Source organism: Battus philenor, unplaced genomic scaffold (assembly GCF_028537555.1).
Source record: "Battus philenor isolate CCGP_79_NKW_IND1 unplaced genomic scaffold, ilBatPhil1.0.hap1 SCAF_4, whole genome shotgun sequence".
Classification (NCBI taxonomy): domain Eukaryota; kingdom Metazoa; phylum Arthropoda; class Insecta; order Lepidoptera; family Papilionidae; genus Battus; species Battus philenor.
Genome location: NW_027181704.1, coordinates 10986563 through 11003545, shown reverse-complemented (window position 1 = coordinate 11003545; position 16983 = coordinate 10986563). Strand labels below are relative to the sequence as shown.

The window sequence follows — 16983 nt, the reverse complement described above, 5'->3', positions numbered from 1 at the left end:
CTTGCCTATATATAAATATCCTTTGGTATTATTTAATTCAACTTTATCAGGCAGTGATCGTTTCTTTGGAGGTTCTTTTTCTAATTTTAAAGTATAAAAATTCGATGCTCCAGAACACAACGGTGATGAATGTAACCAAATTGAGTACAACTATCGGTAATCTGTAAGTGCCCGACGCTTCCCGTATACGTCCTGAAAAATAAAATGAAAAACCTGTTTATGTATAGCATTTGGCTATATTTGGGAAATCTACACAAATAAACCATTTGAACATGACAAATATTAAAAGCAATGTAATAACTTGAATAATTAATTATGAAAGTAAATTATTAGTAAAAAGCAAAGAATAATACTCGCTATCAGCACAGCAGTTAATTATCGTTGTATGAGTAAGTAAACTCAGGAATTGTTTGACTAACAGACAATGTAACAAATGGATATTAATAAATTATGGCTTAATGAATGACTGTAAAGAAATTCTAGAACAGTGTTAGCCCAGTGGTGAGGAGTGAAACCACGGTTCGATTCTTGGAATACAAGAATTATATAAATCACAGTTTTTGTATTAATTATACAGAATTGCCTCTGCTCACAAACGAGTTTCCAGAGAGAGAGCAGAGGCGTTCTCTGCGTACCATAATACCATACTGTGATGGTCAACTCGCCTGCCAAACATGGCGATTGTGGCATATACCCCCAAAGATATCTAAGAGCGAAAAGGCCAGGCAGTGGGCGTCTACTAACTGATACAACGACTACTGTTAAAAAAATATTGAATTTGTAAATATATTTGTGGGTTAGTGTGACTGTTTTGTGTGCTATATATGTGTACCAAAAGTTTATAGTATGCATGTTAAAGTAAAATAATTGAATTACGGTTCTTATAGACAATGCCTTTTAAAACCTTTGTATGGTAAGTACTAGTATTTGTTTAATGTATAAAATAAACCACGAAAATTACTGCAACAAATATTATTTTTTACGTAAAATATAGTCCTATACTATCCAAGAAGAGAATATAAGACCGGATCAGAAATGAGGAAATTTGCAGAAGATGCAAGGTCGCCGATGTAGCTCTACGAAATTGCTCATAAGGAATGGTAGTGTGTGGAACTCATCGCTCATGCAACTGATGGCTGTTGGAGTCGAAAGGCTCTCTAGTGGCGACCACGTGCCAGTAGACGCAGTGTGGGTAGCGCTTCCACTAGGTGAATCGACGACATAGTCAAAGTCACGAGAACTCTCGGATTGCAGGCAGTATGAAGGAAACCCGCGTATTTTAGCAGACATTATAATGATAACAATTATATAAATAAAATAGGTATAAATACCGAGTAATGATCCAACGGTGATGATGACGATTCCATTGAAGAACATTTGAATACCTGAAGCGAAAGGTAATCTCTCCAAAGGTACATAACTTGGTATTATGATGTTCATATAAACAGTTCGCACACCTTTAGTTATACCTATAGCTAGCGCCACAAACAGCATACCAATAAACGATGTAGTGAATAGCATTACTGAAAGATTTATGATAATACATAATTAGAATTTCCTTGACCTTGTAAGCGCTAAAGAACTTTAAATATGAATACTTACAGCTACGAATAATGATGATAATAACCAAACTGACTAAGTACATTACTCTCGGAGGTTTATGACACCATTCTCCAATAAAAGGTGATACAAATCGGAACAACGTATCAGAAAATCCAATCACAGCCATAATTTTTGCGATATCCGATGTCTCAAAATTCAACATGTCTTTCAAAATTATTGGAAGCAATAAAGAAAAATTTGTTTCTACACAAGCAGCTATCGAAAGACCAAACATAATATTGATAAAAATTGGGTCACTTAATAAAGTTAAATCAAAAAAATCTATGAGTTTGCTTGAGATGCTTTTTGGTTCTTCTTTTTCTTTGATATGGTTTTCTTCTAACTTCGCTTTTATATTATCTTCTTCGTAGAAAATATTGATAGAACTTCCCAAATTAATTTCTTGAGATTCCCACCATTTGCATCGTGATTCCAATAAAGGAGGATCTGGTCGTTTATTGCTTAGGTCTGGATGTGAAACAGCATTTCTAGTTTGTATGTTAGTGGTGCTCATTAAAGATCTCATTGATAAGCTTTTTGGATAGTGCGCGTCCTTTTCTGCAAGATCATTTAATTTTACTAGAGATCGATCATCTGAAATGTTTTGGAAGAGTTTATTTTATAAAAAAATTTCATAAAGATAAATTTATTTTAATTTAAAAACGGCATTTACTTGTTTGTTTGGACGAAGTCGTGATACTGCCATTTATTAATTCTATACTATGCTCTGTATTCAATGGTGACAATTCCTCAGAACTTGGAGGATCTTTTAAATACCACTTTGCCGGCCTCAGTAAAAAGGCGGCTGAGAGTGAATGGAGGCATATTGCTCCCAAAATAAGCACTGCATAACGCCAACCATACGCATACATTAAAGCGCTCATTACCATAGGCATTAAAATTGATCCTAAGCCTGTTATAGACATTCCTGCACCTATTGCTCTCCCTCTCTTTTCTCGGAAAAATGAATTTAACGCTAACGTAAAGGCTGCCATCACTGCTGCAACTCCCATAGCTGTAATGAAAAATATGAACGTAAAATTTTGCTTGTAATTTTCTCCGAGAGAATGAAGTGTCTTCAGTTTACTTACAATTGATAATACTGTATGATAAGATGAAGACCCAAAAGCTGTTTGCAAACGAAGTCAGAATAAGCCCGGAAGATATCATCAATGCCCCAAAAACAGCTACCTTTCTGTAACCCCATCTTCGTAGAACAGGACCTCCAAAAAGCGAAAGGAGCATACCGAAGCCATGGTTAAGAGTAATGATTAAAGTACCCTGTGTTGCTGTCAAACCAGTTTCTTCAAACGCCTCTTGAAATATTAGGCCAAAGCCCGCAATCAGGGGAAGCACTACCACCTGAAAATAATTATTGTAGAATAAAAGTAAGTACTTTTTGATAATAAGAATTTTAGATAGTCCATCTCACTCTGCGATAAAAAAAATACGGTTACTTAACTAAACGATAATGATAGATATTTACGTTTTGCACATCATAACTGGCGAATTTGGCTTTTACAGTTATTTCTCATGAGTTAATTTAGTTTTACTTTTTAAAACTATTATAATAAACTTATGTGCGTTTGTTAAATGCCGAATGAGATAACCTACTTTCTACAATAAGTGACGAATAAATGACTTTAATTGGATTAATCATAGAAGTCTAGCGGCATCAGCCGAACCTGTAATATGTGTTCAAAAAAAGAGGGGAGTAGATATTGATACGAGAAAAAATATTATCATATCAGCAGATAGATGCCCACTGCAAGGCGTGTGCCGTCTCTAAAGAATGCCAAAATGACCGGTCTTGCACTGCCCGCATCCAGTGGATTCCCGCGACCTTAACTATATGTCGTTAGTACATCTACAGGGGGCCTACACACTGCTTCATATAGTCCTCCATAAATACCATGCTAAAAAAACTGTTTGTCAGTAGTATACTTACATTATTTAGGGCATAAGCAAATGTTATCACCCATCCATACCCACCATCGGGTGGAACTTTAGTAGTCATCTTTGAGGGTCATTGAATGCAATTTAATATATTTTTTAATGTTTTGAATGAAGTCATACTTTTAATGAACAATGAATACACATTATTTAAATTTTAACGTCTATATTAACTTAAAACACTTTTGTCTTTTTTATCACTGGTTGGCACAGTTTAAAACGAACTATTGTTGTTTACGGTCCTTGACAGTTAGCCTGTTGAATTAACCGGTAATATCATCGTTCCGAATTGAAAGCGTTTCAACGTGGCTTCAACTGTGCTCGTCTGCTACGTAACAATGTGACTAGTAAACTCATACAACTACGGACATTTCTATACCTCTTATCGGTTTGACTTTAATATGCTCACTGTTATCATTCGTTGGCTTTAATTGGCTCAAAATAATATTTACTTTTGTTGTATCTTACTAAGACATAGCATTTTTTTATTCAACTTTTAGAACGTCTTTTCAAATTTATTTAATAGCCTTGAATTGATTTTTAATTGATTCATTTACTTCCGTGTCTTTAATTACATTTTAATGGAAAATAACGGAAAGACAACAGTTATGAGTTTGTAATGAAAATCAGTACAAGAATATCTTAGAAAAATATTGTTAGATGTGACACTTGTGATGCTATTTTAGTCAATTAAAAACTTGTTTGGGTAATAATTTATCTATTTTATCATAACTGCTGCATGTAGTTTTTGATATTTTATCGGATTTAATGTGGTGTACATAAAACGAATATTAAACATATTGTATTCGTAATTCTAATGTATATCTCGTGATAAAACGATCACGTATTGGATTACTTTTATCAAAATTAAAGGTTATGTAAGGTGAGATTGACGACACTATTGATTATTAATAATAATTTTAGATTGCAAAATCGATTATTCAGGTCATACACAAGTGTTGCCTAGACGACTTTGTTTGATGTAGTTCTGTAATATTTGACATTGGCGGTGTAATAAATAAATATTTATCATGTAATACTTGAAGTATTCGTTGCATGTTACGATAAATGTGCGGATCCGCATTATTTAGATACTCAAGTTAATCTGAGAAATATGAAATCGCTCAACGGATTTGGTTCTTAAAAACTTTTGTATATCACTAACATTTATACGCGATATATTTTTTGATGCTACACCATCGGTTTTAATTTAGTAATGTAGCAAATTTGTTTTACATAAATATTTTTTTTTGTTTAACAACTTTGTACTTATAATATATAATGATGAAACTAATAGAAAATACACTTCATATTATAATGCTCATTTCATCGCAACGCTGGCGTATGAGGAAGAAAATTTCGCGCTTATCGTCTTTGTTCCTGATAATTTGAAACAAAAGATGGTGCAACTTACTGCTACTCAATTCTATAAGAACTGTGATATAGTGTTAAGAAATGAATGAATATTTTCTATAATAAAGCAAATAAATAAAAATAAACCAAATAAACAAAATGTACCACCTGTAGTTACTCGTTGAAGGAACGTGACGTAAGTAAAGCGCGGTACGAAAAAAATACAAAGTATGAAATGGAATGCAAGAATTTGTGACGAACAAAAGAAGAACTAATGGATGATATTAAGGTTCCACCTTAAAAAAGTTCCACCTTAAGAAAGAAGAATATTAAAATAAAAATATTTATTGAATGACAAGTGAAATACGAGAGACGCCCAATGGCGGGGACCATTAAAAAACTTATTTTAGGTTTAAGGGCTCTAGTAAGCAAGTGAAAGGCACTGATATTAGTCGTGAGCGCTAACAACCATAAAGAAATTTAAAGATGCGTTTACATAAGCATTTACTTTTGAAAGATACGTAATAATTTTATAAAATCCGAAATCCTTCTTTATCAAATTCTCAATAACTTACAAGAACTTTTACAGTAATAATAATATTTTCAGACATGGTTTCTATATATAGTTCATGGCCCGATTATTGGACCCGAATCCTTCATATTTTTCAACCATAATAGTATCCCTTATAGCAGGAATAAGGGAGATAATACATGTAAACGCATCATTAGCTGATTTTTACGAAAAGATGCATTCATAATTACAGCGTTACGGTTACTGTTCTTGATTAAATTAATCTTTAACACAAATAATGTTAGCAAATAATTGCTTATTTACTGTGACGGTGATTAAAAAAGAATGTTGTACGAAATGGAGGAAATAAAAATTTCCTTTATGAGTCAAATTAGTCTCGTACGTATTTTCGGATGTAACAATTGACATCGTTCGGAAACTATTAATTTATAAATACATAGTAGTTATCGACGACTTCCGCAGTGTCAGCGTAAGATGTTTATTTAAAATGAGCTCTCTTTTTTAAACTATAGTAGAACCTACCATAGCTTTCATTTATGATGTTTATGAAAATAAGCAGCTGTGGAAATCTTACACCAAACTAACAATTTAGGGTTACGATTTCTAAAATGTGTAGCTGGCAAATAAATAATATTACGAGACAAATAGTTTAAAGGACTAGCTTTTATAAAGACATCATAGACAAATTAGTATTAGGTTAAAAAAAAAACAATCCGAAGAAATTAAAAAAGTTTCTATAAAGTTTTTTAAAGACAGTACGGTTATGAAATAAATTTAAGGCAACATGATTTCCTTAAAAACGACAATATTTTTGTATTCAATTTTTTAAATTCATGTTTAGTGGTTTTTGGGACATCGTACATTATTTATTTCACTATTTGGCTACCTGCCTTTTTGATATAATTACTGTTACGCTGTAAATTTTCGTATCATTTCTAGTTTAGTAACAAAATTATAAAAATATTCATCGATACCAATATGTGTTTGATCAAAAGATATAATAAAGCATATGAATCCATAAAACCGATCGTGTAATAATCACATTGTTTATGAGGTCCTTAGTAACCAGTTAAATGAATAAAAAATATAAAATAACACTTTATAGATTTTTGAAAAATAAAACAATGAAAACTAAAGAATTGATTTATGTGTCTCTTACAACAAGGGTTAACATTATAACATCACAATACATATCTAGTCACGTGTATTTAATTTATTTGGCACAAGCAAACTACCTGTTTCCTAATGTTTAATCTCTAGAAACTATCACAAAACTAAACATAGATCAAGCATTTTTCACGAGCTCGTATGAACGAAACATTTACAAATAAAATAGCAACCCGGTGTAACATTTTGCTTGACCTCCACCGCACTAAAACTTGACACCGACTAATTAATATGTTTTGAGTTCGACTAAATCTAACAGATAGTATTAACGACTTAAATTACACTAGAAAACATCTTATCTATTTGTCTTTTCAATAGTTTTTAGATTAACAATTATATTAATTACGCCTTAATGACATCCTCCTTCATATTAATCTGTCGCTTCATCGTGATGTACTTTTCTAGGCCCCATGAGATAGCTGTTAGCCAGGTAAATATATTCAAACAGTGCAGCGTTACTGCTGTTGATGTATTGTCCTTTATCCACCCTAAAAATAAATAATAAATTGTTTAGATTTTAGTTTGCTTTTGATGTTCTTATGCATTTAAACCAGCTTGGCAAAATTGAAATAAACAAAATGAGATTTTGGCTTTAACTTAGCTTACTTTAACCTAGAACTTAAAAATGCCAAAAAAATGAAGGAATAAAATAAAATATTAATGAGTTTTTACACTATAATATCACCAAACTTGTGAATTATTGCCATTGTTAAATCTATTTAAGAAAAAAGTATCGTCGTGTCAACAAGGCAATTAAGAAAACCACAAAAAAAAAATATTAAAAAAACTGTGTAAACTGTTTAATTACTTCAAATATTTAGGACCAATAGTCTTCCCTCAAAACAAGCCAAAATCTCTTTTAATTAGTTAAAATACTATGAGAATAGTTAAAATACTGCAGCTTTAAAATCAAATATATTCACATCTACTATCATGTATGTTGATTGTTAATGATTTATGCCTGCAAAGTTGGACCTTAACCCAGATAGTCAAACAGAAGTTCTCAGTGGTGTTCTTTAATTCTTATGTAATTTAATAACCTCTTACCTACGATTGGTCCCATTGTTAGGTACACTATTCCAGAAGTGAGCAATTGAATGCCTGTCGCACCCGGCAACTTGTGTAACGGCACATGGGTCGGTATAACTAGAGCCATGAATACGGTTCGAAGCCCTTTTCCAAATCCTATTATTACGGCTACCAGTAACACCACAGAGTAATTTTGCCAATATGCTAAAACTAAATAAAAATTACGTTAAAACAGAAAGGCGAAGAACACAAACATTTTCTCAAATTTGTTTATAAAATGTTAAATATTTACCGACTCTTCCAAAGGCCATTGATAAAACTCCAAAGAGGAAAAAGGAATTATTATCCCATCCAATTTTTCCCGCAATAAACGGAATGCAAAATCTAACGCATAGATCAACTCCAGCTAATAGTGACATAAAGAAAGCCACCTGTGGTTTTGTCAAACCAAAATCTCCGAGGATAAACGGAGTAAGTATTGAGAAGTTGAGTTCATTAAAATTGGCTAATGTAATGCCCAACATCAAATTTATAAAAGTAAGATCTTTTAAAAGATCTAAATCGAAGAAAAGTGCTACTTTTTCCCAAAAAGTTAGTTCTTCCTCTATTTCTTCTTCTTTTTGGATCTCCTTTTTCTCGTCAAAAGTATTATTCTCTAATGGGCTATTTATGATTAGTTTAAATTTATCTGTTTCTGTTTTATCTTCATGTTCTTTCAAATATTGTTCCAATTTTAATGACGCTTGCTTAAGAACCTCGTTTTCGTAATTAAAATTATTAGATTTCCTTCGGTGCCTTGTGCGGTATGATTGATTGCTGTGATTATCTTTTAAATATTTTTTCTCTTCATTATCATCTTGATTTTTTAAGGATACATTACTTTGATTGTCTTTATTATACTTTTCTCCATACTGACCATCCATTTTGAAGGACTTTATACTTTTACTTTTACCAACAAAATTTTTTTCAGCTTTATCGGCAATGTATTTCGCTTCTAATGGATCAATGTTCTGCACAACAGCTTTTTCCTCAGCTTTTAAATCCTGGGGAGCCTTAAGTGTAGGACAATCTTCAATTTCTGATTCAGGTATTTGGCTGTCCAAATTAATGGACGTTTTTCGTTTCGGTTTTAATTGATCTCGCTCCTGAGCTAGCGCGCCTAAATTAGCCGATGAGTTTTTTTTAGATTCATTGAGATATAAAGTGGATGACTTCCGGGATCGATTTTCCAGTAAATTAGACATTGAGGGTTTTTTTGAATTAAGACGCGAGTTTCGATTAGATGCATCTCTTGATGAAATTCGGCTCTTGGATTGCCTGGATTGACTAAAATACCCATCATTAGCTCTTAACATCATTGGCACTCCTGGATCCGTAATTTCATATCCCGGGGTAACAGGGTCATCCTCGTTATAAAGATACTGACTTGAAAATACACTGAAATTTTTAAATTTTGATACTTGGCTGAAATAACCATCAACTTCTGGTTTTTTCTGATCAGTAATAAGATTAGGTGGTAATAGTTTTTCTTCGTCCTGTTCCTTAGGTAATTTGGAATGCCACTCAACAGGTTGTAATAAAAGTGCGAAGGCTATTGCGTGTAATGAAAGTCCACTAATAATGAAAATTGCTCCAGTTTCACCGAAAAGTGCAAATAGGCCAGTGATTATATGTGGCCATAGCATAGGTCCCATTCCTGTTGTTGTCCATGATAAACCGGTTGCCAGTCGCCTTCTTTTCTTCCAATAAGTGTTTAAAGCAAGAGCATTTGCTGAGCTGCTTATTCCATATCCAACACCTAAGTCAATAAACAATTAAACCTTTAAAATATACATTAAAGGTGTATATGATTTTTTTATTGTTCTAAGTGATATAGAGTTATAACTATGGAGTTTAAAAAGCAGATGAGTTTTATGTCCCTTGTTTATGGTAAAATGAAACCCCTGACATATCCTTGCATCTAAAATTCAAAAAGTACGTATGTGATATTCAGTAAAGAAGCTCGAGTTTTGATTAAGACCATACCGTCTCTATGATAAATCGTTAGTTAACATAACAACAAGAACATGACAGTGATATATGATACATAAAAATAAACTTACCATAAAGTATTGAAAATGACAGCAAGTACGTCATAAAATTGTATGAAAAGGTTGTAAGAACCAATGATATGAAGACGACTACGGCACCCGTGAGTGACACTTGACGATAACTAAATGTTTTGAACACAGGTCCATTGGCTAAACCTGGAAACAACGTTATATTTTATGGTTTTATTTCTAATTTATTCTCTGTTCATTGCTGTTCCGATTTTTTGAATAATTTTTGTTAGAAATAGGTTTAAAGAAAATTTGAACATCAAAATATGAAAAAATATATTTTCTTATTACAAGTAACGAATTATTGATAGTTCTAATCATCATCACTATTATCATTATTATACTTTCAACTGTAAAATGTCCTCTGCTAGACATGGGCTTTTACTATAGATTTCCAATAGAATCTGATGGATATTGAGAGATATTGCGTGCTTCGACAACCCGCACAATTTCGCCTGTCCTTGCAGGGGGGCATTTTGCAGGTCCGTTACCTCTACTATAGAATGTTAAAGCCGTTACTAGCGGCCGTCTGTTCTAGGCACTAAGTGTCTTCCTCAATTTATTTACAAAACTAATTATATGTAATTGTAAAATGTATTACTTTTTCGCAATTACATACTACTTTCAAAATCGTAGCTAAAATACATTATTATGTAACAGATGACATTAACAGTGATTTTCTTAATATTACTTACTCAAGATTATCATATAAAGTTTAGTACACTTACGAAAATGTTGCTAGTAGGAACTCATAAGGCGGTTTAAAGAAAACCGATAGCGATATACAAATAGTAACAACTTGCTGATCTCGGTATATAAATAAAATTAATCACTTTACATCAAATCAGTTAACACCTTAGTTCACGAGGGAAATAAATAAAATTGCGGTACATATGCGCAGAATGTTCATGAAATACATTAAATAGCAGTTTCATTTTAAATTAATGTTTTTTTAGACTATGTTATTGCCCAGACTGGTTTCAATTTTGTGTAACTAAATCTTTATTTTTACCTAAGCTGTGCACAGTGTAGTGTTTTGTAAGTAAACGGTAATTTTTATTTTGATTCTGACACCCATTTCTATACCATAAAGGGAATATTTTTTTATTATTATTATAAATAACAAATGTCATACTTTTTAAGTATGCGGAAAAGCATAAAATTTTTGAATTGGCCGGTATGGTATCAATGAGTTACCATGCGAGGCGCGTCACGCACCGACGCAAGAGGTCAGGGCGGAGTTCATGTTGATTATGGTCGTGGTCTCCGAGCTGCTAATGCCGAGGCTCGTAAACTTGTCCCGGAATAATAGCCCGAACTGTTGCAACATGGGCAAAGCGAAGAGCTGAAAAGTAAAAACCGTAGATATTTTACTTCATTTAAATTTAATTTCCAAACTTAGAAACATGGCATAATGCATAGATAATCTTAACGTTAGAAATACATTTGGACTTTGACACGATCACAATTTTGATAAATAGAAAATCATAGGTCAATATTAATCGCATATTTAATCTAAAAAAATTTTGGTCAACTACATACTTTGCTTAAACCTAATAATTGTATTTAAAGACTTTACACTTCAGATCTACTGTTTCAGAGATAATAAATAAAGTAATGATAACATAGTAAATAAAAAGCAATTTCAAAATTAGGATTTATTATTATTTGAAATGTGATAGGCTAGCCGCATTTCAAAATAAAAAAAAATTGATGTTACATATTTCAGAGCCACTACTATTTACAATTACCTTGTATTATACTTTATTGATAACTTCAAATGTAAGACGACTAAAATCTCACTATCTGAGTTTAAGCAATTTTGTTATTAAATATTACTAGGCGCTTTACTTATTTAATATATGACCACATGTACATTAAATTGTACCTTTTAATTAATATAATAAATATTTTATTTGTGTTTGTGATTTGCTTTGCATGATGATGATAAATGATTTTGTTTAAATTCTCTGATATTGATTCACTGAACCTCAATAATGTTACAACTTCTTTTAATCGTGCAAGCCTTTAATTTTACATTAATAATAAAATGTATAACAAAATTGGACTTGTGGTGTACAGAGATTTGTCACTTCAACTGGCGATGTTTGCAATAACAAGTCATTGCCTTTATTATCTCGCTGATCGTTATAGTGCAATAAGAATGTAATGCGAAACCTTCGTAGTTGAATTTATTACCGTTAAATTTTCCGTTCACACAGCATTTATAAGTACAAAATGTCATTAATAAAATCTCTTAATTATGGTGGAAGAACTAAATTTTCCATGGACTATATTCTAATTATTTATTTTAACTGGTTTGTCATTTACTTTTTTAGTTCTTAAAATATCAAAGTAACAATTATACCAAAAAAAATTGTGTCATGTTATATTATTATTTAGATAACAGTTTAATAGGTTTTTTTCTGGGCTATTGCTAGCATATCTTTAACCAGGACTGGGAACGCCAACAACAAACAAAAATGTTCAACTCTGGTATTACGTTATACAAAACTAAGGCTATATTATTTTTTACTGTCGGCGTTCCTATTTACATTTATAGATAAATAAATACGAAATTTTAGAATAGAATTCAATATTAAAATATATTTACTTTAATAATAAAACTTTTTATATAAGTTTACTACTAAATAATGGAAGTTAATTTGCGGATAATACTCACATTAGAAAAACCCGCCGCTAACACAATCATCCAACCCCAACCGCCATCAGGAGGTATAAAATCACCATCCTTTTTAACTTTTGATTTTGATTCATTCTTTGATTTCACCATCATCTAAAAATTTTAAACTACGCCTGTATATTAATCTTTAAAGCGAAATAAAATTTTACTTATCAAATATATCACTAACTAAAGTCGCGCAGCCAATTAATAGCAGTGGTTATGAATGAGTGACGATCAAATTAATAAAAATGTTACAAATAGAACTGATAACTTGTATATGTCACTGTACACAATCTCATTGAACTGAATGTATGTACTTTTGTATCCACTGCGTGTAGGGTTAGTACGTTATTGCAAAGAGTAAGAAATCATTACTGCGTTGCAGTAAATGCAAAGACGTCGACTGTGTATCACATATGTTTACATGAATTATAATCTATACAATATACCGGTTTGAGTGTCATGACAAATCTACGATAGGGACAGTTGTGTTATATATTGATGATGCATGAACAAGAATGTTACTAATATTTATTTATTAATTTATTGTAACACTAAATTTTATACACAATTTACAGTTTCTTAATAAGCTTTGTGCATTTCATTATCAAATGAATAGGGCTGGCTCAAAGATTTCCAATAGGACCGATTGATAGCGGCCATATCCAGTTGGTTTTGACGACCCTAAATTGTTAGCCTGTCCAACTTGTTGGTGTTTGTGCTACGCTGCGCTTGTTGATCCTTCTTTGCCACTGCAGAATGGGCCCCATCAACCATTACTCCTGCGCGATATGGTATACATACTGCGACTTCGACTTCCCTATTCGCGGAGCTAAGCGCATTTACAATTCGGTCGCTTGGATAAATCCAGAGTATCGCCTACTCCTTGTTGATCCACTGCAGTGTCGCCGATGAGACCCGGAATGATAAACCACATTTCAGAGTCACTCTAAGTAATGATTCGTAACACACGTTGGCTGTAGAATTATTTGTATTAAACATTCATCGTAATAAATTTAGCAATTTCTTAAATCCACAGATAAAAAATAAAGCTGTAATAATTCGATGTGAACCCATTTATCCGACAATCAAAGAGTGGTTTTCAAGCACATCTATAAAAATAAAGTAATGATCTTTCATTCCATTTCATGACCTTGGATAGTAATTAACAGACTTTGTTCTGGTTATGTTAGATTCAATACAGCTTAAAAAGTCAAATGAAAATGGGGCAAAAAATATTTGTATTTACACTTTTTTATCAATATATGCATAATTGAATCTTATCATAATTCACTGTGTCATGTTCTTTTTAATAAATACATGTAAAACCGATTAAGACAAACAATAATATATAAGTAAATTGGTATATATAGGTAACACATTTAAATGTTACGTTAGTAAATTCATTATTCGATCCGGGTTATCATTTACAATAACTCACAAAAGGTTATAGTCGGTTTAATATTGGGTCACTACGAAAACAACACGGTAATATTATTTCGTTAAGTATTGCACAAATGACAGTCAAAATAAAATTGTTCAAATTGAATTTATACTTTTTAGGATTACTAAACTTTTTACTAATGTAGTATAATTTTAGAAAATTAGCTTCTTTTTTATAGTCACTACAAAATATTGTAAGGTCTATATATTCCTCATATTTGTGCATTTAAACGTCTAAACGCAAAAGACAACACAGCGGTGTCCAAGTAGCAAACAAATATCAATTGACAAGCATTATCTAATCATAAATAAATAATCTCTATGTATCATTTGTATCTGTAATTGCAGTTATAGCGACAGGTGCAAAGATAATGGTTGATTATAAGTATTCATTTTTGTTTAAAACTTGTGTAAATGCTTGAATTACCATTCTATTAATTATATACATATTCATTTCTAATCCACCATACAAAGGTATTTACATTAAACAAGGTCAGGCCAAAATCGTGAACTAGGGCGGGAAAAAACGCCAAAATTAATTAAAAAAGCTTGGTCACATATTTTTAAAATTATTGATTCCAAATGACTTTCTACTTTCTTGTTGAAATAAAATGATTTTTTTGGCAAACGATATTCTCAAAATTATAGCATCCAACAACATGTTACTTCAATGGATTATGTTGAAACAATAAATATATTTTTTTGAATAATTTTTAGGGCGTTAGCCGCTATATAGCTTTACTCTCGATTATGGGTTGACGTTGATTTATGGGATATCTTGTAAACGCTAATTGTAGTAGTAGTAAAATGAAAGGCAGAGAAAGAAGTTTGTTCTTAATAATTATGAAATGTGATTTTTCACTTCGGGCATCATAGGCTCACAGTCGCTTTCCTCCAGAGATCCGTAGACGAACGAAATTAACCGATAGAGCTCAGAGAACTGGCAAGTTGAAGTAAAGCAAAGAACTAATTGTCACTGGGGACTTAGGTTCTGCAGTGCACACTACGAACTGTCCAGAACTTCTGCATAATGAACCTCAGTAATAAAGTTACCATTTAATGGATTCAGGCGTTACATTGCGGAAGTCCATCCTAAATAAGAAAGGACCAATATCTAGCCACCTCCGCATATGCAGTGGTTGTCGTGCATGAAAGTGCACCGCCCGCCAGCCCGCTCGTAAATGCGCATGCGACAGACAATGCCAACTACACAACCGCCACCGTAAATTCACTCAACTGGTGGAGCTCACTCGGTGTTTAGCACTAATCTGTGTAACAACTCCTGAAGATGCCCCGTGGAGGGGTGAAACACGTGTTGAGTGAATTTACGGTGGCGGTTGTGTAGTTGGCATTGTCTGTCGCATGCGCATTTACGAGCGGGCTGGCGGGCGGTGCACTTTCATGCACGACAACCACTGCATGTGCGGAGGTGGCTAGATATTGGTCCTTTCTTATTTAATAAAGTTACCGTTAATACACTATGAACATGGGCTAGATAAATGAAATATAACATAGACCTTAATAATGTAACAAAAAAATTCCAAAAAATATGAGAGTCCTCAGTAGGAGAGGATACGAAACAATAAGGAATGCAAAGATATTTAAATGTATTAAAATTCATAATTAAAACAACCTAATTGAGGAGGATCCTAGTTTTAGTGCTATTTTAATAATAAATATTAAACAAACATTTGTACTACTTACTACAATAGTGTAGATTAATAATTGTATCACTTATAGAATACAGCCTTTTCGCGTCCTATCGCCTTATAGCACAGTAAACAACTGAAAAGGTACTCTGCAATCTATTCGTCATTCTACGTTAATGGTAATTTATATTTATCTTATGTTTTAATAAAATAAATCGATTCTTATCTAAATTTTACTTGATAAATTGTTTATATCTTATACACTTTAACTGCAATGAATACGTTATAAATGCTGGCGTAACTTTCCAATATGTAATAATTGTTGAACTATCTGACTCAAACAGTTTACAGTAAGTAAACTAAAAGGCTCCCTAGTATCTTAGGCCCGGCCCTTAACTAAAGTAAAATTATTTTAATAGTATAATTTAGGTAATTGCTCGATACGATCGATGAGAAAGTAAGAATCATATTAGTTATTGACGCTTAAAGTAAAAATTAGTAGATCTCCAGTTACTTGGAAAACAAAAGATTTGACGTAATCGAGCTTGTCTGCGATTTAAAAATCAATGTAGTCAAGAGGGAAATAGGATTGGCGCGAATTAGTTATCAATTAAATTTTTAGGAATTAGATGCGAGGTAGTAATTTACCGATATTTTCTTCGATAGTTTGATATTTTATTATTATATTATACCGATATTTTCTTTGATAGTTTTATAATCTTTGAATTGAGAATGTGCAAAAATTTATTACAATGTTCTATGCGATAATTTAACCATCAGTTAATTTTAATTCATTAAATATATTCGTATTCTTTCTATTTTTGCAATCAATAATATAGAAGTAATACCATAGATAAGGAATTTCAAAAGTTATGAAGAATAGGGATTCCCAAAAAGTCTAAAATCAACTTTGTTAACAAATGTTTTTGGAATAAATGTTGGTAAAATGTTCGAGAGAAAACCTACGGGTTATGTTACGAGTACATAACTTTTTATAAGAATCACCTATATATTACAAAATGACTTATTTTCTAAACAATATTATTATTGTACGTTTAAAAAAGTCAACGAGTCAATTAGGGTGCACAAGTCCCGATAAGGTGGAAAACTAGGCAAGCTAAAAAGCGAATTCAAGTCATGGATTACTAGAGGTGTTCAGATGGTGATGAGACGAGATGAGATAAGAAGTGATCGGGCTTTTTGCAAATTAAAAAAAAATGATTGGAGGAAAACAGGACTTTATATAAGTGTACATCTTGCACATCGGTGTAACCAAATGACGCGCGATAACAAACGCCGTTATATTATCGATAATATTTCTACCTTCTCCCTTGCCAATATTTGGAAGTTCTTTAGAACACAATCTAGAATATGATTAATTAAGAGATTAAGTCATCCAGATTTTAATCAACATTTCACTACCTCCGGTGCACTAGATCGTGAAACTAATAACTGACCTTTGGACTACCT

General features: G+C 32.2%; 1 protein-coding gene across 1 annotated transcript; it reads right to left on the bottom strand.

Annotated features, from left to right (window-relative positions):
- Positions 1 to 404: 404 nt before the first annotated feature.
- LOC137928984 (uncharacterized) lies at positions 405 to 15632 on the bottom strand. Its single transcript, XM_068771992.1, has 13 exons — positions 15569 to 15632; positions 12419 to 12532; positions 10954 to 11080; positions 9739 to 9882; positions 7929 to 9434; positions 7655 to 7846; positions 6954 to 7095; positions 3551 to 3629; positions 2694 to 2964; positions 2276 to 2617; positions 1603 to 2196; positions 1332 to 1523; positions 405 to 743 (listed from the first exon to the last, which is right to left on the bottom strand). The coding sequence occupies exons 2-13, from the start codon at positions 12530 to 12532 to the stop codon at positions 415 to 417; spliced, it is 4032 nt and encodes a 1343-aa protein (XP_068628093.1). The 5' UTR covers positions 15569 to 15632; the 3' UTR covers positions 405 to 414.
- Between the last annotated feature and the right edge of the window lie 1351 nt (positions 15633 to 16983).